A 25,908-nucleotide genomic window follows, 5' to 3' on the forward strand; every position below is an offset into this window, starting at 1 on the left:
GTTAGCGCACATTTTTGAAAGCTGGATGAGTTTTTGCCGGCTTACTCGCTTCAGTTAGTCACGGATATCCGTAAGTGGTTGAAAAGCCCACCAACATTCTCCTCTGCCAAATTGGATACGACACCGACGCCTCCTGATGTTGTCGTTATATGAAGGAGCCCCTGGACGACAGTCTGAGCCTGATGCTAGTAGCTCCATGGAGCCCGACCCTGGGCCTGGCAGGACCTGCAGGTCAAGTGCAACTGCGACTGGGGTAGCATTTGGGCCACAACTAACTGTTGAATCAGGGCGTGTGACGGACAAACCCAAACAGGTTGTGTTGAGGAAATATCCAGTCAAAATGTTTGGTTAAAAAAAAAGCAATATCTGGTATTTGAACAGGGACTGGCTTGCGTAGGATACTCGGTGGAAAAGGACTCCGCATTTTGTTATGCCTGCAGGAAATTCACATCTGTATCATCGGACGCGACCTTCTTCATTAAGGGGTTTAAGATTTACAGACAAGGGCTTAAATAAGCATGCAGCTTCAAATGACAGGAGGGACTGGAGAGAGGACAGGCTACCTCCACTCAAAAGTACCGGTAGGTTCAAAGTCTCTGTGCGTGTGTGTGTGTGTGTGTGTGTGTGTGTGTGTGTGTGTGTGTGTGTGTGTGTGTGTGTGTGCGCGCGCGTGCGTGCATGTCTCATGGCACATGCATAGCAATGCATATCCTTCTGTTGACTGCTTTAAAATGCAATGTTTGAGAGATGCTTCTGGTATTACATCTAATATGTTGTATAGTCAAGTGTTTTATGGATATTCATAACATTGCTTCTATGTAATGTGTTGTAGGCTATATAGGCTACCTGGTCATATTGTTGTTGGTTATGTTTAACGTGATGATTACGTACGAATAGTATAACAAGAGTATATGATTATTATAAATATACGTACTGTACGCTAATAATAATTGTGCCCTCCCATGTATTTCATATGCCCCCCTTAAGACTGAGGTCTGGCGACGGGTCTGGTAGTAGTAGTAGTAGTATTAGTAGTAGTATTAGTAGTAGTAGTAGTAGTACCGGAGCTGTGCCAAAACTAACTCAAAGAAAGCTAGATTTGGGACCGCCATTGCCCGAGAAAAGGAAAAGAGAAATCTCGGACAAAATTGCAGAGTTTATTTTGCTTCACAATGAGGCCAGTGAATGTTGTGGACGGTGAAGGTTATAAAGAATTAATGCGCACACTTGAGCCAGGATACACAGTTCCCAAAATAGAGACGGTTATGCATGCGGCGGATGCGAAATACACGTCCATACGCGCCTGCGGTTTACATGTTACCCTCCTGCTGACTAGTGTCGTGCCCCTCCCAACCCATTCACACACACACACACACACACACACACACACACACACACACACACACACACACACAGATGATTCGACTGTCAGTCGACTATAGAAAGATTCGTCAATTCTGATTCGAATGTGTAAATCCTTAGTTGGGGACACCCCTAATACATAGTATAAAAAAGAGATACAAAAATACATAATAATTGCATATTAGCCTATAGCAGTGGTTCCCAACCTGGGGTCCGGGCACCCCCAGGGGGGGCGGCAAAGATCACAGGGGGTGCGCAAGTCTTCATCTGGTTTGAGGTAGAGGTAAAAAAATATATATTTGCACATGTTAAACAAATTATGATAATACACTAGAATATATAATGTATACAAAAGTCTGTATAAAAACTATATATTTTGTTGTATCCTCGTTTTTCCTGCCGCCACAGCATCACTATTTTATGAATGAAACATGGCGGAGAAACGTAACAGTGCTGATGACTGTTCTGTATCAAAAAGGAAAGTAAGGCTCTATCTTGAGAGTTACCTCAACTTCGGTTTCGGGGGGGGGGGCTCAGCTTTTCTTAGACTCTTTTTCTTATAGTTAGACCACAATTGAGCAGTATATAGCGATGTGATGTAGGCTCTAAACAGAGAGCATTTCACAGAGTCAGAGCACATAGAGAACCTCCTTATAAGCATGTTAGCTTGAGAGTAAATTTTACGGCGCTGTCGGTAGAGGTCTTTGTCATCCGTCCAGTCATCAGATATGACATGACCTAAATATTTAATTTGCTCACACACAGCAAGAGGACTATCTGACAGACAAAAATGGATTTCCTGTCCTAATCGCTTCTAACTATTAGAACATTTATGTGACTTTTCTTACCATTATACTTTATATCATTATCAAGGCCATACTGAGAGCACACCTTTAGCATCTACTGCAGCCCAGCACTATATGGACAGAGCAGGACCAGATCGTCTGCATACATAAGATGATTAACAAAGTATTGCCCACAAGACAGCCAGTTTTTAACCTATTTAGCTGATTTGATAATTCATCCAAAACTCACATAAAGTACAATTTCTGTGTAATCAGTATCGGAAAGGGCAGAGTCAGCTTTACTTCCAGAGAAGTATCTCTGCAGTAAGCTCCTCTTGATGTTTTACCAGTGAGTCATTGCCAGTTTCCTGTTTTATGCTGTGGTGTGCCAACTGTTGTTGGTAAAATCAGCTCTAGCTTGCACTGGGAGCCAGTGAAGAGAGGCCAGAACAGGTGTCATTTGATCATATTGTCTAGTTTTTCTAATGGTCTAATAGTCTAGTGATGTAATGGTAGGGGCTGAGAGAGACAGGCTCATGCTGAAAGGTCCATTTCTCCCCCTCCCCCTTTGTGTGGTATTGAAGAGTTGGATGGCCCTGGGGACAAAGGACCTCCTGACCCTATCTGTTGAGCATGACAGTGATCAGGTATCCCCAACCGGCCTGTCAGACACCGCCTACCAAGAGCCTGGGTCTGTCCGAGGTTTCTTCCCAAGAGGGAGTTTTTCTTCGCCACTGTCGCACTGCTTGCTCTTGAGGGAATTACTGGAATTGTTGGAATTGTTGGGGCTCTGTAAATTATAGAGTGTGATCTAGACCTACTCTATCTGTAAAGTGTCTCGAGATAACCCTTGTTATGATTTGATACTATAAATAAAATTGAATTGAATTGAATAGAAGTCTGCCACTGAACATGCTCCTCTGTTTGATGAACGTTTTGTGTAGTGGGTGGTGGTCTTTGTCCATGATCGCCAGCATCCTACTCATGGTCCGTTTCTCTCCATTTGCTGTGAGTGACTCCAGCTCAATGCCAACAACAGAGCCAGCTTTCCAGGACGCTGGCAATGAATCACTGATAAAACATCCAGAGGAGCTTACTGCAAACAATGAATGACCCTAGCCCCCTCCGGAGGTAAAGCCCTTTCCGATACAGATTAAGTCCTTTATGCAAGTTGTTTTCATTACATCTGAAATATGACTACAGGACTTCCTCTTCTTTAGGGGAAAAAGGAGAAATTATAACCAACAGGAGTTTCATAGTTTACATGTAGTGCAGTCCGTCCTGCAGCGCTGACCGTTCAGGAAATAGTCATCCTCCTTATGAACGATGGATGACATGTATACCAATGTTGAATATGACAAGTCTGTTAACCTAAAGACTTCAACAAATCAGACAGGTAAGAATGTTCAGTCAGACAGAGAGGCTGACACACTGATCTGTATATTATCTGATTACTGTTGTATGATTGGTTGTATTCACTGGTCTTCTCTGGGTTTAGGTCCCAGGAGCTCAGAGAGGAGATTTCATGGAGCTGTTGTTCTCTGTCTGGGGCTGCTGAGTGTTTTCCTGCTGGCTGGGATTATCGGCCTCGGTGTCCACTGTGAGTCTAAAATCACATTCAGATGTTAAAGTGTATAAAGTAATTGTTTTGTAAACCATCTATAAAGATCATGTGGATGGCTATTATAAAGTTGTGACTAATGCTATAATAACTAGTTAAGGATTAATAAGTGGTTTATAAAGCATCAAGTAACATTAATTTTGCCCCATTTGGTGATCTACAAAAGAGATGACTTATTTGTGCACAAAAAATTATCATCATTGGCATCATTCTACTCTAAAAGATGTAGATGCTTTCCCTGGATATGTGTGTTACTTTCTTTCACTTTTCATCCAGGATCTTTTTCTGATCTGTGTTAGTTTGATTCACTGTCCTTTTTCTCATTAATGTTTTGTTCCTTTAATACAGTTTTGTTTTTGTTTAGAGAATTATACTGCCCTACAAAGGCAAAAGACCTTAACTCGCCAGAGTGTGAAACTGAGAAAAATGACTTTAAAGTTTTTTTGTTGTCCAGACAATTGTATGATAGGCAGGAAACTGAAAATTTGCCAAGTAGGTGTCATAATTAATACATGTATCTACATAAAAAAAATTGAGCTCAAGCATTGACCACAAAATGGCCATCGGTCATACCAAGGCAAAAGACCTTAACTTCTATTTTATAGTACAATGTTATGATAACAATGATAACTTTTACTTAAAATGTAAGCAATATTAACCCTATTGGCCTCACTATGATAAAAATGCCTTAACAAAAATGTTAACCTTTTTTGTTATCCAGCCAAATGAGTTGTAGGCAGGATATTGGAAATGTGGCAATACTTTGTTTTTATTAAGTTATTTATCTACATAAAAATCTTAAACTCAAACTTGACCTTTGACCGTTATTCAGAAGTTACTGTACTCTGCCTTTGCATTATCTACAAGATTATAAGGGGTTATGCTGAATAAATGTCACACAACAAATTCACATAGAAAGTACAATTAATATTATTTAATGCAAAATGCAGATGGTATACAAAAATGCAGACCAAACAACAAACAATAAATCATTGGTATGTGCTGATGGGGGATGCAAGCAACAGTTCCATCACGGCTGACTGCAAGCAAGGAGACACATTTGACAGTTCATGAAAGAACACATTACTGTTGATGGTTGGGAGAGATTCATACTCTTTTGAAGTGCCAGTTACCTAACAACGTTTGGGCAGAAAACACTGCATGCCCAAAATGCTATTACTAAAATTACTATTACAGTTAGCGTTGATTACAAATTAACTTTTTATACTGTGCTTTTGTATTTATGTATATTAAACAGAACAGAAACACATGTCAATGACCACACCTGTGTAGAGTGTTTGGACACTCTGAGACACAAACTTCGCAACCACGGAGGGAGTCAGTCGTGACCGAACTAAGGTTTAAAGTAGGGCTGCAACTAACAGCTAACTAATTAATTCATAATTTTGTCAATAACATAAAAATATTTTAAAAATGCCCATTATAATTTCCCAGAGCCCAATAGTACTATTTCAAATTTGCTTGCTTTATCTGACCAACCACCAATAAGTTAAAGATATTCGGTTGATACCAAAGCCCATATAGTACATTCAACACCATTACTTTCCAAATTTTGCACCATTCCATTGTTTGAAAACCACCATTAAACATAAAATAGATAGGAAGAACAAGAACAGATTTTAAACTTTTTGGGCATTTACAACATCTAGAAGACAATCTGAAAACACTAGGATATATGTAAAACCTTAGACATGTAATGGTTCCCTTTCTCACCCTCTGTTCTTCAAAGAAACAACGAGGGCCATTACTCTTGGTGATTTTCGGTTTTGCTAACAGGCAGAGAGTTCCAGAACAGTCTCCTGGTGGGTGGCATGAGGGGGACCAGTTTTTTGAGGATATCTGTCTTTTTGACATCTTCTATGCCCTTGTCCTGTGGCCTTAAAGTGGTGGGTATTTTTAGCTGATATTTATTTTGCAGGAAATCCAGCTCTCGATAGTCCTCCTCATGGGACATCTTTGCAAACATGCTCCTAGAGCCACGTCGCACCTGGACAACTTTAAGTTCTATCTTCTTCCCCTTGACTGCAGAATGGCCATCTGTCCAGTGCCTGATAGTGTTAATTTTGTCACCTATTTTTAATTTAGTCTTAGTCTTGTGCCAAAAAATTTTGTTAGTCAAGTTTTAGTTGACTAAAAGTCTTGTCATTTTAGTCTAGTTTTAGTCAAAAGAGAACTCAAGGTATCTTAGTCAAGTTTTAGTCAACTAAAAGTCTCGCCATTTTAGTCAGGTTTTAGTCAAAACATTTTAGTCTTTTTTTAAATAAATTATTTCCGATAACCATTTCAGTCAAATAGTTATAAAAATAAATAAATGCTATAAAGTTATATAAATATTGAGCCTCTTCCTTATTTCACCAGTAAACGACAAAAACAACCACTGCATGGGGAAAAGGATATTTTACAATAAAATGAATGCAGCACGAAACTGGCGAGGCGTATTTCAAGTGAACGCAACATATGTGTTGTTTTTCAGACAACGGCAGCTGCAGACTGTCGTGCGTCTCATGTTGGAAATAGAGACACACCTTTAAACCGTTTAGCTGTCAGCATTTTAACTGTGTTAAATCCAACTGCTAGCTAACGGTATGCTAACGTTACCTGCTGCCAAGTGTAGTGTTAACTAGCTAACGGTATGCTAACGTTACCTGCTGCCAAGTGTAGTGTTAACTAGCTAACGGTATGCTAACGTTACCTGCTGCCAAGTGTAGTGTTAACTAGCGCCCCGTGCAGCGATGTTTTGGTTGACTCTAACATCCGTTTAGGAGCATCAGAGAGAAGCGCAGGCTATTCGGTCCGGTAGATAACAGTTGTTAGGGCACCTGTCGGTGCCGTAGCACCGGGTCTCGGTAACAGCTGAAGATTCTATCTCATGATGAAAAAGTATAGACGATTGTAGACGAAAATGAAGAGAGATTTTATCTTAGTTTTTATTTTATGCAAAACATTTTAGTCTCGTCTTTTTTCGTCAACAATAATGCACGTTAATTTAGTCTTAGTCACCGTTTTTGGACATCGCCGCAGTCTTGTCATCGTCTCGTCTTAGTCATGGCAAAAAAGGTCGTTGACGAACATATTTAGTCTCGTCTCGTCTGACAAAATTAACACTAGTCCCTGATGCTTTGGTTTCTGAGCTCCACCACCTCAACTTTCTTTGCATTGGAATCTCCCACCACAGAGAGGAAGTCTTCAAAATCGTAGACCACCCCTCCTGGTCTGCTCTTCATTTCCAGCTCCACACCATGATAGAAACTATTAGGGCACTCATAAATCTGTGCCCTGGCTCAAAGAATTTGAGGGTGATGTCTTTTGTAGAGATGTTGTCCGAATTAATTAAGGACACAAGTGAAGAGAAAAGGCACCAGTTTTTATTTTGAGCACTACAATTGTCTACCCAGTAGACCACGTGCTTGATGTCCCGCTCCTTCTCCAATGCTGCTGCATAAGCCAATGCGATTTCTTTTGCACTCTGCCCTGCAATTCCCTCGTGCCAAACAACAGAGATGGTCTTCTTTTTGTTCGTCTTTTTCCTAACTGACGCAAAGGTTTCATGATATGCCACGATCCGTCTTGTGAACACAGCTGACTTGACCCCAGGCATTCTTGGGAGCACTATAACTTTCTGAAGGTCTACACTTCTGATTGAACTATCTTCAGGGCAGTCCCTTTCTGCATCTGACCTGTAGTGTAACCTGCTCTCTGCAGCAGCATCTTTATGTTTTTGCCACCTCTAACACTGTGGGCAATACGCTGCAGGCTCCCCCTGGTGGTCAGCCTTCACGTGCTGTTGCTGCAGAAGACAGCTCTCACACTCCTCCTCTCCAAGCTTAGTAAAGCTTATTCTTCACAGTTTTTACAGCCTTACGATAAGACTCATAGGAGCAGTTGTTGCCTTTTTCTATATAGTCGGCATACATTAATTTAACACTAATGTCACTGGGGAGGTAGCGGCGGCATGGGGCATGCTCCCTCTGGTAGTGGTTGATTATTTTGGTGTCTTTGTTTTAAAGCCATCTCCACCAACATTTTCCCTCTAGAGCAATGGGCCATTCTTAAAGCTAGGGTAAACCTTAGTAAAAACAACACTCCAATATTTGCTTTAAGATTCTGTGTGTGTCAGAAATACTTAAGATTAGATGACACAACACCGTAACTCCAGCGCGGCAAAGAGTAACTTCAATTTGATGGGCAGAAAAACAAAGGCAGAGTACCTTAACTCAATTTGAGCATTCTGAAGTGCCATGAAACAAAGTCAAACAATACAATTGACTCAAGATATTTGTCCACATGATAAAGCAGATCTTTAATGTTCCAAAAATGACAATAACTAATTTTTGACCAAAATTGAGTTAAGGTCTTTTTGCTTTGCACGGCAGTATACACAGGAAATATATCAAAACCCAGCCAAACAGCCAAATCAGTAAAAAAATAATTTCATATTCAAATATGCTTACTGAAGTCTGTTGCAGAGTTCACTACACCCTTTGACATGTCATAGGTTGGTTAAAGCTGCTGTAGGTAAGATTGTGAAGATCCAGGACTTTGCCAACAAACTTCTCAGTCCCTCCCCCTTTTCTGCTCAAGCCAAAACCGTCTCCTAAGCCCCTCCCACACAAGGGAATTGACACAACTGCCTAGGCATGTCAGACAACATTTTCAATAACTAAACCTTAACAAAATGGCAACTTTACTCACCAACAGTAAAACGATGCTAACTAGCAGGCTACTGTTAGCCATTTCAGCATATCTGACCGACCACTGTGCAAACGTTACTATTATCCTCACCAACGTAGTTTTGTGGACATTTGACTACTAATAACCAAGTGAAAGATAAATCATTCATGGTAATTATGTTACCTGTCGAGAAGAAATGTGGCTACATCTGCATCGTTCTTCAGATCTTTAAAATCCCGGAGCTCACGCCACCTCTGAAGAGCCACTCCAATATTCACCTGAGTTTTGGGAAACCTTTCTGCAGCTCGTGCACGGGGAAGGGGGAGGGGAGAACGTGCCTGAGCAGTGATTGACAGGCAGATAGACCTCCCCCCCGTGGCCCTGATTGGAGAAAATCAACTGGGAGTGATGGAATTTTGCCAATCGCAATACAGGCTGTAGGTGGTGCCAGAGGAGCTGGATTTTTTCTATATTACATAATTCATGTAGTTCAACTGGAACATAGGGTCAGTTTCAGCAAATATGACAGAAAGTTGGTTTTATAAGACTTACCTACTGCATCTTTAAGTGTGATTATCTTTCACAATCATGGGGCAAAATAAGGAAATTAAGTCTTGTGAAATACATTAGAAATTTTCATGAATGCAGAATGTATTTTGTGTTTCTGAGAAATGTCTCTTGAGATTGGAACATAACCAGAACACAGCCGGAATGCAGCAGAGACGCCCAGTGGAAAATGTCTGTAAGCTGGCATGTGGTATGAGATTGTGTTTCTGAGAAATGTCTCTTGATTATTTTAGACCATGTGTCATTACGTGGATCAGCTGCAGAGCTCTCCTCTATCAAAGCCAACCTGACTGAGCGTCTCCAGGCCAGTGATAACAAGTCTTCTTCCCTGACTGAAGAGAGAGACCGGCTGAACTCCAGCCTCACTGAAATGGCTAAAGAGTTGGACAGGCTTAAACAGAGTGAGTGCTTGTGTCTGGTATTAAGATTTACTCGCTGTAACATTTTTACTCAGTCACCTTGAATTGTGATAAGCTATTTTTAGTATGTACTTTTATTAGATTTATTAGTTATAGTCCAAATGAGACATTTTATGAATCAAACCTATATTAACGAAAACAATATGATTATAGACCCCTGGAAAATGGCCTCTTTCCCTGTGTGGTGCTACATTGTATTCTCCTCACAGGTGGCAAATTACTGTTTTAAACTGAATGCCAAATTTCCAAACTGCTGACTCAGCTGTTAACTATTCTCTCTCGCCTTTGCTTAATTTCACAAGAGTCACACTTCATACGATGATGGTGCAAAACCTTTCATTTCTTAAACTTGTTCTGGTGAAATATGTTATAATTATAGTCATAATCAGTCAGGAACACTGGTCATAGTTTTAACCATTTATTGCAACAAATAGAAATACAGATATGCTTGGCGCCGGTGGCTCCGCTCTTGGTAATGCTTCCTGGACCAGCCAAGCAGCATGCTAAGCTGAAACAGGGAGCGCCATGCAGAAACCCCCCTGTATACAAGAGAAAAAGAAAGACATTGAAAACCATTTTAAACTTTGAGTCATGTTAGGACTCTGAACTAGGAAGGTGGAGGCAAAACGTTTCAGCAGCAGTAGTGAGTGAAGCAGCATTAGTGTAGCAGGGATCAGTGTAAGGAGGGAGTCATATTTAAAAGGGCCGCCTTGATGTGAGAATGGCTGTGATTGGTGTGTGTCTGATAGGAATGATATTTCAATCAGCGGGTGTAAGACTTCCGTGGCCGTCATGAACTAGCGCTAAGCTTAATGCCAAGTCAATCAGGCAATCAGGTTAAGGGTAAAAAACAAAACAAGATTAAAAAAAAATAAATCATAATTTGTATTCAAGTCTGAAATACTTTATCTGACAATGTTATAGGGGGCATTAAAAGGGCAATCATTGAAAAAGTTAACATCTTCAGAACTAACTTCAAGGACCTAGACATGCTTTTTGTTTATCTGCGTGTAGTGCATCTTGTTTGTATCTTACAGAGAAAACGTGTCCAGCCGGATGGAGGATGTTCAATTCTTCCTATTATCTCCTCTCTGCTGAGTCTGGTTCCTGGGAGAAAGGCAGACAAGACTGCAGAGAGAGAGGAGCAGATCTGGTGGTGATAGAAAGCTCTGAAGAGCAGGTACAGTCCATGATAGTATACAGGATTTACTCATTTTCTTCTAGGTAATATTTAATTATGATTAAAGCATGTAAACTGCACATATATTGTGGTTAAAATAAAATATGGATTTCTTTAACAGATGTTTCTCTCTGAATTCATAACAAAAAATACTTGGTATTGGATTGGTCTGACTGACAGAAATGAGGAGGGGACCTGGAAATGGGTAGATGGAACTCCACTGACTCTGAAGTAAGACTTAACTGTAATTGTATACAGACATAACATATATAACTATATCTTTTATATTTTGAGTACTAGGATTTAATTGCTTTGAATTTCCAGCAGACATTTTTCACAAGCATAGATGCTTTGCATGCATAAATATATAGATCTGTTTATTATTGATAATAGAATTTGACTCAACCTAAATTGTTCCTTCCTTTGCTTAAAGGTCCAATATGTAATATATTTACTGTAATGAATCCCAAAATGACCCCAATGCATCATCAGATATTAAGGAAACATGCTAAGTTGAAATACAGTCTTTTCTTACAACTATGCTAATGCCAGTATTTTATCCTTTTGAAATTCCGTGATGGAATTCCTGTTTGTGTTTTGTCCTGTGTGTTGGTATCAACTGCCCAGTTTGACAGCCATGCTGGGTTGCCAAATATACCTGTAAACACGTAAACCTAGCACGCTACAGCTGTAACGTTAGTACAGCCATGAAAGCAGCAAACAAACAAACAGGATCAACAGAGATAGATTCTACCCGACCTAAAAAAAACTGCATGTTTCTAACAGTTGCGTGACCAGAGACGTAACAAACCCTGGGCAAATATTGGAGATGTATTTGAAAGATGGAGACAGCTTAGAGCCCAAAAGCACACCGAGTTGGCTAATTTCCTCCTGAACAGGTAAGGTAAGGATTAGCTTTAGGCTAATTTATAACAGCTACTAGGGACAGCCATTAAATGTAATTTCAACATTTGTTTAGCTAAAGTATCCAAGTTGGTTACTCGCAAAAAAGTAAAATCAATATCAATAAAAATTGAGACACAGCCAGTAAAGTGATCCCGGCTGGTACTGGCTAACGCCGCCATGCTAACCCTGCTAACGTTACCGGAGGACCATTGGGAAGAGTGGACCGTGAGTTTGCAGTGGGTTTAGCGATTGTTGCCGTAATTCTAAGCCAATAAAGTGTGTTCAGTTGGGTGGAGAGGACGGCAAGGTAGAGTTATTCTTAGCAGTTCTCACCATAATTCTAAGCCTAAGAAGCATGTCTGTCCATCGGGTGGAGAGGACAGCAAAGTTGTTGCATTTTTAGTGGTTCCTACCATAATTCTAAGATGAAAAATGATGTCTGTGGGATTCTATGACTGTCAATATAGCCAGCATCTAACGTTAGCTAACGTTACTCCGCTGTGCTGAGAAGTAATGTCTGCTATGTGAGACAAGTGTCTAGCAACATTGTTGTGGATGCTCCTTCAGCGCTCTTTGGAGGAGGGTTTGGCAAAGTAAGGTGCGCGGATAAAGTTAAAACAGGGCCGACAACGCCAACTAGGTTTTGGCTGAGGCCTAGGACCTCTTAAAACTACCAAGTTTCCAATTTAAAGATACAAGATTAAACAGGTCCTTTATATCGGGGGAGAGCAGTTAAAACCAGTGGTGTTTAAAACAGTGAGTAAAAACCAGTTTGAGGGAGAAAAGATTTATTTATAAAAATAAATAAATTTATTAAAATTCCTCCTTAAAAGAATTTAAAGGAAAAAGCACAACCAACTAAAATCAAGCTAAAATTGTTCAGCAGAACAGCAGTGGGAGGTTAAAATGACAGTCCACGGGTCTCCCCCGGCGACCAGCTTCTTCTGGCTTGGCTCCTCTCCTCGGGCATAGCCTGCAAAGGAGAACTCAGGGCCAGTCAGACGTCCTTTAAACTACCACAGCTTCGTACACTACACACTACAACAAACACCGGTCTTAAACGAGACTTACGCGGAAGGGACAAGTTTCACCTTCTCCCACTGTTGCCGTTAGTGATCGGTCCCCAGGTGCATGTCCTTAATCCTGATTGCTACATGCCTGATGGAGGAAGTAAAACCAACATTTAAAAACACACACCACACATTTCAAAATAAAAGCATGCAATAATAAAAGATAAAAACAGAGCAAATACTAAAAACACAGCAAATCCAAAGTAAAAGTAAATAAAATGCTTAAATAAAATCAAATTCCGCCCCGTGACACATATACCTCAAGGTTTAGTGAACTGATAATCAATTTTTGCTGCGGACAATTGATGCCCCAGTCATCAACCTGGAGAGCATTATGTGTAGAGTGACCGGGACAGTCCCAATTTTAAATTGCGTGTCCCGGCAAAAGTCTGTTGGGACACTAAAATGTCCCGGTTTACACCAACCACTTTGGAATTGTCCCAGTTGTCAGCGATTACATAACCGACGTGGTCTTATTATAGCCCGATCATTAACTAAGTTGTACTCTACTGTTGGCAAAATTGTCTAATCTGTCTGTCTATGTCTGACCTGGGCTGGCACATGTTCACGTTAAAAAGCGTGTGTATGCACAAGCACTAGAAAGAGATTTGCAGTATCATGATTCTCTTTAATTAATTTGTTAGGAACTGGAGGACAGAGCAGCCTGATAATGGCCGTGGAGATCCACAGTGGGGCGAAGAGGACTGTGTACAAGTTGGACCTACCACCGCTGAGTGGAATGACCTGTCATGTGAAAAAGTCATATACTGGATCTGTGAGAGACATTGGTGTATGTTTTGAGATCATACATTTGATAATGCTTTTTACAGTGTAAGCTATGATCTCCGTCATGTGATGATATGCATGTGTGCTTGTGTGTCCATAACAGAGTATCAGTGAACACAAAATACTGGGACTAATATGTATGTAAATGCCTGATTAAGCTATATATAATATAAGCAGCAATGTAACCAATTCCTCTTCAGTCTAGTGTGTGTCACCTGGGCGTACATGGGGACTGTTGTTTGCAATCAATAAATAATCCTTTAAAATCAGAGACAAAGACTGGTGTGCATGAGGCTTTATAGTAAGAGTGATTTTCATCATACAAACACTGTTAACGCCATACAGTACACATACATGGTTCAACATAATTTGCTCTTACTAGTGTATCGCTGTGTGTATTTTGACCATAGTGAATTTTTGACCCCGGTTTAAGAGTAAATGCCATAAACCTATTCTTTGTGAATATTTACAATCATTTCCACAAATAACCAAGCAGACCTGCCATGTTGCACCATCTAAATTTTCTTCAAACCATTTTCAGCATGTAACGTTAGCTTGGTATCTCAGAGATTCCGGTTGATGTTCCTCGAAGCGATCGGAGTTCAGAGTGTAAACTCAAAGAAAGTAGAAGGTGAGGGACATCTGGTGGAACTTCTGGCTGCTCCAGAACTATCAGGTAAATGAACCGTTGTTCTACTTTAACAAACCTGCACATTATGCTGAATATATACTATGATGAAGTTTGACCCTGAAATAAAGTTGACTTAAGCTGTTTCCTCCAACTATTTCTCCCACATTTGGCCTTTTAATTCATGAATCATGTGATAACAATATAGGCTGACAGTATCTGTAACGGCTGTACGGCAGAAGAGGGCTTAGAGGGCGAGGGTTATTGGGGGGAAGAAGGGGGGTTGGCTTTAAAAGAAAAAGCGATACTATGCCTCGATAACTGTCACATCGTTCCACACACTATTTTGGGATATTTGAACGGGCAACTGTTTTGACACCCTTGGGAAGGAGAGGACCTTCTTCAGCAAGGTTGTACAGTACTATCAGTGTATTTCTACTGTACAACCTGAGGTGAGTTATCATTTTTATATTTACAATAAATCAGATCTTGTTGGCACTGTGACAAAAGTCCCACTTCCAGATGTCTTTTGGTGTGACACATTTTTCATAAAAATGCAAAAGACATTTTATTATTTTGTCATAATTACATGTAAATCTATTCTGCTTTGTTATAGCTAGCATGTTTTTAGTATGCTAATGTGTAGCTACAAGACTCAAGGTTGTGCTAAGTGCTGAAAACATCATATGGTGTGACACTTCATCATATGGTGTAACATGTCTGCCTGTCACGCCATATGATTTGATTGTCACACCATATGATATGAATTGTAATTTCCTGCAGATATAACAATAAATAACAAAGTCCAATGTATATTTTGTCCTTTTAAACATGTATTTGGGTCCATCATCACAAAAGCTAACAGCTGTAATTATCCACAGTCAATTATTGTTTAGTTTAGTTTAGTTTTATTCGGTGATACAGATTTCTAGTTTATCAGACAGACACAGCAGACCCCCTTCACAGAAACATCCAGCTTACCCACTAGAGAGCCCCAAGCCCAGTCAGTATAAACCCTACATATTTGTAAATTGGGCAAACCCAATTTGATGGAGTAGAAGCTAGTTATTGCAATCTCTGTAGACAATCGTGTCACTGACATAAATCTCTCCTTTTGAAGCTCTTCTACTCAGGTGCTGTATGCATGTGCCTAATCAAGTGCATCAATTGGAGAGGCCCAAGCTGAGGATTCAGCCACCATTTCAGATGAAGGATACACAGAAGGACAGTATGTCTTAAGTATGAGGGAAAACCATATGTGGGACAAATTGTTGACATAAGTATGGAGGGGCAAGAGACTGCATTTATTATCAAGATCAGGAAGTTGTTTGTGGCATATCCCAACCTCAGTAAGGCAGTCAGTTTGCTACTCTCTCCAAATTTGACTGGCTTATGTACAATGAAATCTATATGAATTGATTTATTTATGGTTCCACTCAGCTACCCTGTATGTTCAGGGTTTATATGATATAAAAAATTTGTTTGTTTTACTTATATTAATACATATTGCAGACCAGTTTTGAATTGAAATGAAATGAAATTTGATACACAAACATATGTTCATATGGTTCGTACGATATTAAAAAATGTTTTGTTTTATTGTTAAATATCAAATAAATCAATAACATTTGAATTTTACCTTCCAGCATTAAAGAGTGGTTAAATATTTCCTGCCATATGAGTGATCAGTACTCACCAATAAGTAGGATAATACATGGTTTGCATAGACACATGGCGACATTATCATATGGTGTGACACTATATAATTTGGTGTGACATTCCAAATTGTGAAAATAACATACCTTTATCAATGATAAAACCTGAAAATGTTCATGGAATACATAGAAAATAGTATCAGCAAGAGTCACAAATATTTTTATAATTTTATAGCAAGGTTTGTCACAATAAATAGAAAATATGTTGAAAGACCGATGGCATAGGTCTCACATTGAGCGATGTTTTAGAAAATAATACACAAATGTAATTAATTTTCACAAGACTAAAATGGATCACAGTTTAGTTATGATAAATGACTTTGATAAAGTGAGTTACTTAAGAAAGGCATAATCCATTTTCAGTTTATATACAATTATTTTCATGTCACACCATATGACGATTTTACGGACTAATACAACAAATTGTCACATAAATTCTGATTCAAATTGAAAATCTAAAAACAAAATATGTTTCTATAAAGATGAGAGTTAGTAAAACAAAAGTCAACCATTTTTATGCCTGTTATTTGAAATATTTGAAAAAACACTTTTGTCTGGTATATATGTCACTGACCCTTTTAAGACACAAGCAGCAGTAACATGTTTTGTCTCTACTGCTGACAGTTAGACTGAGTGATGTTGGTGATAAAACTGCGGTAGCCTACAAAATATGCTGCTGCAGAGTTCACTACGCCCTTTAATATGTCATAGGTTGGTTGTGATTATCTTTCACAATCATGGGGCAAAATAAGGAAATGAAGTCATGTCAAATACATTAAACAGGAAATTAATGCAGAAGGTGTTTTGGGTTTCTGAGAAATGTCTCTTGATTATGTTAGAACATGTGTCATTTTGTGGATCAGAGTGAGTGCTTGTGTCTGGTATTTAGATTTACTTGCTGCAAAATTTTACTTATTCACCCTGCATTGGGATGAGATCTGTTTAGTATCTTTTTTATGATTTAGGAACCAATTTCTTTCAGAAATTAGAAATTTCATGAATCAAACTTTATGAAACCAATATCTGATTATAGACCAGAGGTGTCAAAAGTATTCACATTCATTACTCAAGTAAAAGTATCGATACTAGGGTTTGAAAAGACTTTTGTAGAAGTTGAAGTATCAACTCAAGCTTTTTACTTAAGTAAAAGTGTAAAAGTACTGGTTTCAAAACTACTTAAAGTATAAAAGTAAAAGTAATGTAAGGCAGAGATCTTCAACAAGGGGTCCTCAAAGTCATTGCAGGGGGCCTCCAAATTATTGTAAATTTTTGAGTCTTTTTATTATCTTTGAGTCTTTTAAAATTAAAATGCCTTAACATAATTCCAACATATTATTAGCAAACATAAATTCCCACTGATGATAAGCTTACTGGCCTATAGGTAAGGTAGTCCCTAAAATATCAGCCCACAGATACAGTTAATCCTAGATTTACTGTGCCACATACAGTATGTCACATACAGTATGTACTGTAACATTAAAATATGATTTATAAAATCATGCCAACAATTAATATTTTAATAGCTTATGAAAAAAGGGTATGTAAGAAGGCTTTAGGTTGCCCTAACAGTTATTGTAGGCCCAGTTTAATATGCAACTTAATTTCATACAATATGTAGTAGGGGGTCCCTGCTACATCTCACTTTAAGTAAAGAGGTCCTTGGCTTAAAAAACGTTGAAGACCCCTGATGTAAGGGGTAAACAATGCCATGGACAACAGCTTAACCCCAAAACGTTAGGACAAAATCATATGACTATAATAATGTTATATTAAAATCATACCTGCAAACTCAGAAGGGCTGAAAATGGTGACACATCTCTGTGTCTGTGTTTATCAGACAACGGCAGCTACAGTCTGGTGTTACAATCCTCTCCAGTGAAATACAGACACACTTTACACCGTTTAGCTGTCCGTTTTAACCGTGTTTACTCCAGCTGCTAGCTAACCGTAGGCTAACGTTAGCTGCTGCCAACTGTAGTGTTAACTAGCTAACCGTAGGCTAACGTTAGCTGCTGCCAACTGTAGTGTTAACTAGCATCCCGTGCGGCGATGTTTCAGTTCCCTCTAACGTCCGTTTTCGGAGCATCAGAGAGAAGCGCAGGCATTTAAGTGGCACCTAAATAAGGCACCGAAATCCACGTTGCTATTCGGTCCGGTAGATAACGGTCGTTAAGGCACCGGGTCTGTGCAGGTTTGATGGATCGCGTACAAACCAATAGGGTGTCGGAATGACTATGTTTATACTTCTCATCCAACCACAATCAAATTCACTCTCTCCGGATGGAGCGATCTGGATAGGGTTTTTTGTGTGTGTTTGTTTTGAACGATGACGAGCCGGAATGAAAACAAGCCAAACTGAAATATGAGTAACGAGGCTATTTTTAAAATGTAAGGAGTAGAAAGTACAGATAATTCCGTGAAAATGTAAGGAGTAGAAGTAAAAAGTATGCTGTAAAATAATTACTCCAGTAAAGTATAGATACCCAAAATTTCTACTTAAGTAAGGTAACGAAGTATTTGTACTTCGTTACTTGACACCTCTGTTATAGACCCCTGGCTAAATGGTGGCCTCTTTCCCTGTATGTTGCTACAAAATCTAATCTCCTCACAGGTGACAAATTCTACTGTTTTATACTGAATGCTAAATTTATAAACTGGTAACTGGCTTCATCAAGTGTCACTTGTTGTTCTTTGTTATAATGGTAGCTGACTTGTGTGTGAGTGTGTAATCAAGAACAGAAATTCAAATAGTTCTCAATGTTCTTTGAGTGCCTTAATATTTCTTTTTGTGTTTATGACCATATTCAGTTAATTCTGCAGGAACCCTCTGTTGTCTTTGACCTCCCGTCCACACAGACACCCTGCACGCTTTGTCTGCTGGTCTGAAGATAATCTTCCTTTCTATTGTACTCCATTGTTAGGCTTCTTTACAGGATCAGTAGATTTCCAAATGCATTATAGCTCATTGGGTCAGTAAGTTGATGTCTCTCTATTTAAAATGATGAATTTGATTGACACAATGTACTTGAGTTTAGCTTCACAACATTCATGCCTGAGGCAGTGTCAAAGTCAGAGGAACACCACATTTGAACCTCTTGGTTTGTCTGTATCACATTTTGTGCCAGTACATCCAACAGTTGTCTTAATGTGTCTTCCAGTCTTAAATTGTCTGAAGGTGTCTCGTCTAAGCAAGAGCAAATTAGCATTTCCCAAAATGCCCATGCTAGTTGCTTAAACAATATACATGTATAGCAACCACCAACGAAAAGCTCCTTGCTGTTTTCTCTGACCAAGGTAAGATCCCCCTGAGGTGGTGACAGGGTCCAATTGGTCAGACAAACATTTCTCTCATTTAAGGTGGTTTATTATAGCTGGAATAATAACAGCAACTTGTATACAAGGAATAAAACAAAAAGATTACATGTCACATACATCGATGTGGACCACCCTTCACCTTGGGGCTTCGTAGAATGGCCCTGATTCCCTAAATCAGACAGATAAGTTGTGAATATGTTGAATTTCAAACTAGATAAACTCTGCCTTGCCCCCCCACACACACACATCGCTACCACATGGAGCTGCGTTTTCTGGAAGACAGGACAGTCACAGGGGCATCAGACTGGGGGGAAAAGGGGTCTGAGTACCCAGGGCCCTCATGTGAGGAGGGCCCAAAAAGATGCTAGAATTAATAGCTGTGGATGTGGGGAGGGGCCCAGAGAAAATGCCTTTCTACAGGGCCCAGAATTTTGTGCTACGCCCCTGGACAGTCACTTCTGATGCACATTTCCCACAGGTCAACATTTTGTTTTCTTCAAACTCTAAATAAATGTCAGATATCAGAATATAAGCTTCTGTGTGTGACCATGCATTTTGCAGTCATAATGTCGACTGAACAGGGGTTAACTGAAATTAATTAGTCTGCTGTTGGTTTCAAGCTAAATTAGCTTAACGTTTTCAGTTTGTTTTTTTCATGTTGTTGGGCTGTGGTTTCAGACAGAGTCGTCTGAGGAGGGTTAAAACAACAACAGTGGTTTAGCTTGGTTTGTTTTTTAGTTGTAATGTCAAGTGAGGAGGAATAATTGAATTTAGTCTGCTGCTGGTTTCAAGCTAAAGCTAAACTTTTTCCAGGTCTTAACATTACTTTTTTCATGCTGTTGTGGAGCTGTGCTTTTTGAAATGTAGCGTCATCCGAGAAGGGTAACCGGCAGTGTGCAAAAATGATTACCTTTTTTGCCGCGAGACATCGCCATTGTTTGTTTTTTTCGAATGTGTTTGCACTGACTGCAAGCGGACATTTTGTACTTATGCAGCTTTCAATCATTATAAACTTCTTTGTTTCTTTAAAATGTGCTTCATTTTCAAGACACAAGCAGCAGTGACATGTAGTGTCAGTTATCACTGGCATAGAGTTATGCCAGTGATTAAACTGCAGTACAAAATATCCTCTGCATACTAAAGTGTGCTGCAGAGTTTCACTACACCCTTTCATATGTCATAGGTTGGTTAATTGTGATTATCTTTCACTATCATGGGGCAAAATAAGGAAATGAAGAATTGTGAAATACATTAAACATGACATTGATGCAGAATGTGTTTTGTGTTTCTGAGAAATGTCTCTTGAGATTGGCACAAAAGCGGAACACAGCCGGAACGCAGCAGAGACGAGCCCAGAGGAAAATGCCTGTAAACTGGCATGTGGTATTAGATTTACTTGCTGTAACATTTTTACTCAGTCACCCTGTATCACAATGCAGGGTGACTGTGTAAAAATGTAAGATCTTTTTAGAATCTACTTTATGATTTAGTAGCCAAAATTTGAAATTTTATAAATCAAACCTTCATTTATGAAAGCAATAGATGATTATAGACCCCTGGCAAAATGGTGGCCTCTTTCCCTGCATGTCGCTACATTGTACTTTCCTCACAGGTGACAAAATTCTACTGTTTTATACTGAATGCCAAATTTACAAACTGCTGACTCAGTTGTTTACAAGAGCCACACTGTGATCACTAGTATACGAGGTAAATTATATGGTCAAAACAATTATTGAAGTTCTGTTTTATTCTGGAAAAATGTTATAATTACAGTTATCAGTCAATCAGGTTAAAAATAAAAATAAAAAATCACCCAAAAAAAAATCACAATTTTTCTAACTACAGTATCTCACAAGGTTACATTAACCAAATGAGCACCATTCAATTCAATTCAATACAATTTTATTTATAGTATCAAATCATAACACGAGTTATCTCGAGACACTACAGATACAGATTAAAGGGGCATTCATTAAAAAAAATGACATCTATAGAAATAACTTCAAACACATGATTCTTGTTGATCTGTAATGTATCTTGTTTGTGTCCTACAGATAAACGTGTCCTGCAGGATGGAGGATGTTCATGTCTTCCTGTTATCTCCTCTCTGGTCAGTCTGGTTACTGGGAGGACATCAGACATCCTGAGGCTGGTGGCGACTCTTCTGGTTCTACAGCTGATGAGGGAGGAGAAGATGAAGGAGGGCAAACTGCTCCGCACTCTCTTCTGTCTGGATGACTCCCCTCAGCCAAGGTCTGTCCAAAACTAAAACTACATGAACATACTTAAATAAATAAGTTTTTTTTTCTTTTTCTTCTTATGTTTCTTCTTATGTTTTGATCACACATTTATTCCCTAAACCTGGGTGGTTCCTCAAATGAAATCTTCCCCTATTGGTCAGATGTCTCTCAAAAGAAAAGGTGTACGTTCCCAATCAATCCAACTATATGAATACACATTCTTTGTTCTAATCACGTCTAGCTCAACAGGGGATGGCTCTCAAAGTTGTTTAAACAATAAGTCTTCTAGAGCTTTTACATTGATGCTAAATAACAGCCATGACCTGAGAAGGTGTGAGCCAGACAAATGCTGATTAGGCTTAATCAGTATTGAAACATTCCTTCACTCAGTCACACAACAGTTTACATTTTTAAGTTACATTTTTTACCTAAAAGTATATTGTACTAAAACATAAGCATGGTTTTAACTTTTTTATCTTCAACAAGCCACATGTGCAAAACTTTAACTACAGTCTTCACAGCAGCAGTTCTTGTGAACTAAACCCTAGTTGGTTTTTCATTGCTTGAACACAATTTTAGTGTACACACTTATCCCATGGCTTTAACCACAACCTGCACAACATTGTGAATTGACAGCACTTTGTTCAAATGCTAACACACTGCTGTCAAACCACACATGCAAAACAGAATGGATTTCAGCTTGGTCCACCTAAAACACTGCTGATTACAATTTTAGCTGAAAGCCTAAGCATGTGTCTTGTTTAAGACTCATTAGTGAACACACTGTATTTATGTAGAAAAAGTTCAGAAAGACCTGTTTGGAAATAAGGAAACACAAAGTAAGAATGAAACAGTTATACAGTGTACCGTTCGACAGAAAAATACAGCTATAAAAATGTAAAAAAAAAAAAAAAAAAAAAAAAAAAAACTACTTTTACTACAGTAAAACTAGTGTTAAGTAAAAAACAGTAATAAAGGTGGAAGCAATAAAAACATCACATTCAATTCACAGACAAAATACAAATATAGATCTATTGAAGGAAACTGCTTATTTCCGTTCCTTCTTTGATTTGTGTGAAGTCATTTAAATTATTCAAACTGTAAAGATTAAAAGTTTCTCATTTCTGTATTGGCGTTTGATGCTAGTGTTTTTACTCTCTGTGTGTTCTGAGTGACAGTGTGTGTTGTCTCGATGAGGATTGTTCAAAATGTTTCAGTGCACTGAGCCTGTTTTGAGATGTGCGTGTGAAGAGTTGGGTTGTTTGGAATGTGTTTTTCTAGCTGATGAGAACTGTTTAGCTCAGTTGACAGTTGGTAATGCAGACTGTGGTAAGAGTTTTGTAAATGTGGCTTCAGCTGTGACCAGTGTCGTTTAGCAATCGAAAAACACTGTAACAGCAGCAGTGATATGTGTTAGTGATAAAACTGCAGTAGAAAAAAGACTTACTAAAGTCTGCTGCAGAGTTCACTATGTTCTTTGATATGTCAGAGGAATAGCAAATTAAGGAAATTTACTCTCATGAAATACATAAGACATGACATGAATGCAGAAGGTGTTTTGTGTTTCTGAGAAATGTAATGTGATGTTAACAAATAACATTTTTAGTGTTTCTATGTAATTGAAAATTACTTTAGACATCTGTACTTGAATATTTATAATATAAGTATTACATTGCTCGCAAGCAGTTCCTGTTTTAAGCGGTGTAGCAGACGAAGTTCCTCAAAAATTAAATTTCAGAGAAATTATTAAGAAACCAACAAGACTCTGTTTAGTCACTTAGAGTCTGTGCTGCAGCGCTGACCCTTCAGGAAATAGTCAACCTCCTTCTGAACAATGGATGACATCTATGCCAATGTTGAAAATGACAAGTCTGTTTACCCAAGACCTTCAACAAATCAGACAGGTAAGAATGTTCAGTAAGTCAGAGAGGCTGACACACTGATCTGTATATTATCATCTAATTACTGTTGTATGATTAAATGCTCTTCTCTGTGTTTAGGTCCCAGGAGCTCAGAGAGGAGATTTCATGGAGCTGTTGTTCTCTGTCTGGGGCTGCTGAGTGTTTTCCTGCTGGCTGGGATCATCGGCCTCGGTGTCCACTGTGAGTCTAAATCACGTTCAGAAGTTAAAGTGTATAAAGTAATTGTTTTGTAAACCATCAGCAGCAAACATCATTTGGATCGCTATTATAAAGTTGCAACTAATGCTTATAATATTTAGTTAATAATTAATTAGTGGTTTATAAAGCATCACGTAACATTAATTTGGCCCCATTAAATCTTTTTTGTGATCTACAAAAGAGATGACTTTATTATTTGTGTACTGATAATATGATCTAAATATTGTTTATATATGTTACAAAGTGTGTATTAACCATTAACAAGGTATTATATTTATCAGTTGCAAATAATAGCATTATGATAGCAATCCAAATAATGTTCATCGACAATTTACAAAAGATTTCTTAAAGGTTTACAAATCCTTTCATAACCTTAAAAAAAGACTTTTTATAATGTATACATAAAGCCACTATAGGACAGCACTCCAATTTGATAGACAGTGGACATTTCGGGCAGCGCCCTTCTTCAATGTGTACACAGGTGGAGTAAATCATCCACAATCTTCTCTGCTGGAAAACACACATTGACTACCTGTGCAATAGGCTGCAGCAGAGATTATACTTTTTAAGGCGACTGAGACTGTATGGAGTAAGCAGATAGATCATGCTCATGTTCTACCGGGCGATTCTGGAGAGCATCATCAGATATGGCATGGTTTGGTAACTTAACAGTGCAGCTGAAAAGCAGGCTGGTCAGCATACACAAGACAGCTATGAGGATAATAGGGAGGAAAGCGTACAAGCCCATACAGAGCCTGTATGAGCAAGCTGTTAGAAAACAAGCTGAAAGAATCATTGCAGACCCTAGACCCTCTCTTTCCTGAATATGAACTGCTGCCATCAGGAAGAAGATTCCGTGTGCCGAGATGTAAAACAAACAGACAATGAAGTGTTTTCTATTCTATTCTAATTAGCATGTCATTCCCAACGGAGGGAGCCACAACCAATCCACATCAGTGTAAACACAAACCAAAACCTAATAAGCAGTGACAAATACAAATAAAAACCAAAACCAAACTAAAACTACATAATCAGGCCAAAGAAACCAACAGTTAACGGTAAAAAAACCCACATAAATTATAGCATTACTAATAATTATCATCATTAGCACTGTTCTACTCCAAAATATGTAGAAACTTAACCTGGATATGTGTGTTACTTTCTTTTTACTTTAAATCCAGGATCTCTTTCTGATCTGTGTTTGATTCACTGTCTTGTGTTGATTTTCCCATTTGCGTTTTGTTCCTTTTTTAAAGCAGTTTTGTTTTCATTTTGTAAAATTATACACAGAAAAGAAATCTAAATGAAACAGGGAAATCAACAAAACAATAATTTCATATTTAAATTCCAGCATCAACTCATTTTTCTGAGATTATTTTTTAGGGCATTTTTAAGCCTTTATTTCCACAGGACAGATGAAGACATGTAAGGGGAGAGTGGGGGGGGATGACATGCAGCAAAGGGCCAGAGGTCAGAGTCGAACCCACGGCCGCTATGTTGAGGAGTAAACCTCAATATATGTGCGTCTGCTCTACCAACTGAGCTAACCCGGCCACAAGCATCAATTTATTTGTCTTTTTTGACACAAGCAGGAGTGACATGCAGAGGTGTCAAAAGTATTCACATTCATTACTCAAGTAAAAGTATAGATGCTAGGGTTTGAAAAGACTTTTGTAGAAGTTGAAGTATCAACTCAAGCTTTTTACTTAAGTAAAAGTATAAAAGTACTTGTTTCAAAACTACTTAAAGTATAAAAGTAAAAGTAATGTAAGGCAGAGATCTTCAACAAGGGGTCCTCAAAGTCATTGCAGGGGCCCTCCAAATTATTGTAAACTTTTTATTATCTTTGAGTCTTTTAAAATTAAAATGCCTTAACATAATTCCAACATATTATTAGCAAACATAAATTCCCACTGATGATAAGCTTACTGGCCTATAGGTAAGGGAGTCCCTAAGATATCAGCCCACAGATACAGTTAATCCTAGATTTACTGTGCCACATACAGTATGTCACATACAGTATGTAACATTAAAATATGATTTATAAAATCATGCCAACAATTAATATTTTAATAGCTTATGAAAAAAGGGTATGTAAGAACGCTTTAGGTTGCCCTAACAGTTATTGTAGGCCCAGTTTAATATGCAACTTAATTTCATACTATATGTAGTAGGGGGTCCCTGCTACATCTCACTTTAAGTTAAGGGGTCCTTGGCTTAAAAAACGTTGAAGACCCCTGATGTAAGGGGGAAACAATGCCATTAAGGACAACAGCTTAACCCCAAAACGTTAGGACAAAATCATATGACTATAATAATGTAATATTAAAATCATACCTGCAAACTCAGAAGGGCTGAAAAAGGTGACACATCTCTGTGTCTGTGTTTTTCAGACAACGGCAGCTACAGTCTGGTGTTACAATCCTCTCCAGTGAAATACAGACACACTTTACACCGTTTAGCTCTCAGCATTTTAACCGTGTTTACTCCAGCTGCTAGCTA

At 38.6% G+C, this 25,908-nt stretch overlaps 2 protein-coding genes and 1 long non-coding RNA gene across 10 annotated transcripts in view; 2 read left to right on the forward strand and 1 right to left on the reverse strand.

Annotated features, from left to right (window-relative positions):
- LOC114564477 (CD209 antigen-like protein E) lies at positions 1 to 13,659 on the forward strand. 7 transcript variants are annotated; one of them, XM_028591838.1, is made up of 9 exons: positions 506 to 581; positions 2,732 to 2,794; positions 3,170 to 3,278; positions 3,368 to 3,543; positions 3,646 to 3,747; positions 9,261 to 9,428; positions 10,484 to 10,626; positions 10,748 to 10,857; positions 13,247 to 13,659. In XM_028591838.1, exons 4-9 carry the CDS (start codon positions 3,474 to 3,476, stop codon positions 13,401 to 13,403), a joined length of 750 nt encoding a protein of 249 aa, XP_028447639.1. In that variant the 5' UTR covers positions 506 to 581; positions 2,732 to 2,794; positions 3,170 to 3,278; positions 3,368 to 3,473; the 3' UTR covers positions 13,404 to 13,659. The 7 variants fall into 7 exon arrangements, with proteins under 7 accessions (XP_028447636.1, XP_028447640.1, XP_028447642.1 ...); XM_028591839.1 differs by lacking the exon at positions 2,732 to 2,794 and having other exon boundaries at positions 493 to 581; positions 3,161 to 3,278; XM_028591837.1 differs by lacking the exon at positions 2,732 to 2,794 and having other exon boundaries at positions 508 to 581.
- LOC114564479 (uncharacterized) lies at positions 12,341 to 25,776 on the reverse strand. The gene is made up of 3 exons (XR_003693759.1): positions 25,744 to 25,776; positions 12,604 to 12,690; positions 12,341 to 12,505 (listed from the first exon to the last, which is right to left on the reverse strand). It is a non-coding gene; the product is annotated as an uncharacterized LOC114564479 (long non-coding RNA).
- Positions 23,040 to 25,908, forward strand: part of LOC114564478 (CD209 antigen-like protein E) — an 8,232-nt gene continuing 5,363 nt past the window's right edge. Inside the window, exons 1-2 of one of the 2 annotated variants that reach the window (XM_028591842.1) lie at positions 23,040 to 23,190; positions 23,287 to 23,388. In XM_028591842.1, the coding sequence (XP_028447643.1) occupies positions 23,121 to 23,190; positions 23,287 to 23,388 (172 nt within the window). In that variant the 5' untranslated portion in view covers positions 23,040 to 23,120. The remainder of the gene's footprint in view (positions 23,191 to 23,286; positions 23,389 to 25,908) is intronic. The other variant, XM_028591843.1, reaches the window with a different exon arrangement.

This window comes from Perca flavescens, chromosome 11 (genome assembly GCF_004354835.1).
Source record: "Perca flavescens isolate YP-PL-M2 chromosome 11, PFLA_1.0, whole genome shotgun sequence".
NCBI classification, from domain to species: domain Eukaryota; kingdom Metazoa; phylum Chordata; class Actinopteri; order Perciformes; family Percidae; genus Perca; species Perca flavescens.

What these genes read in the sequence shown, in the direction of transcription:
- LOC114564477 (XM_028591835.1), top strand. Translation starts at nt 431, where the DNA reads ATGCCTGCAGGAAATTCACATCTGTATCATCGGACGCGACCTTCTTCA. An exon ending in TATCGGCCTCGGTGTCCACT is followed by an intron (nt 3,748 to 9,260) that starts GTGAGTCTAAAA and finishes TGATTATTTTAG; the next exon opens with ACCATGTGTCATTACGTGGA. An exon ending in GGAACTCCACTGACTCTGAA is followed by an intron (nt 10,858 to 13,246) that starts GTAAGACTTAAC and finishes TTAATTTGTTAG; the next exon opens with GAACTGGAGGACAGAGCAGC.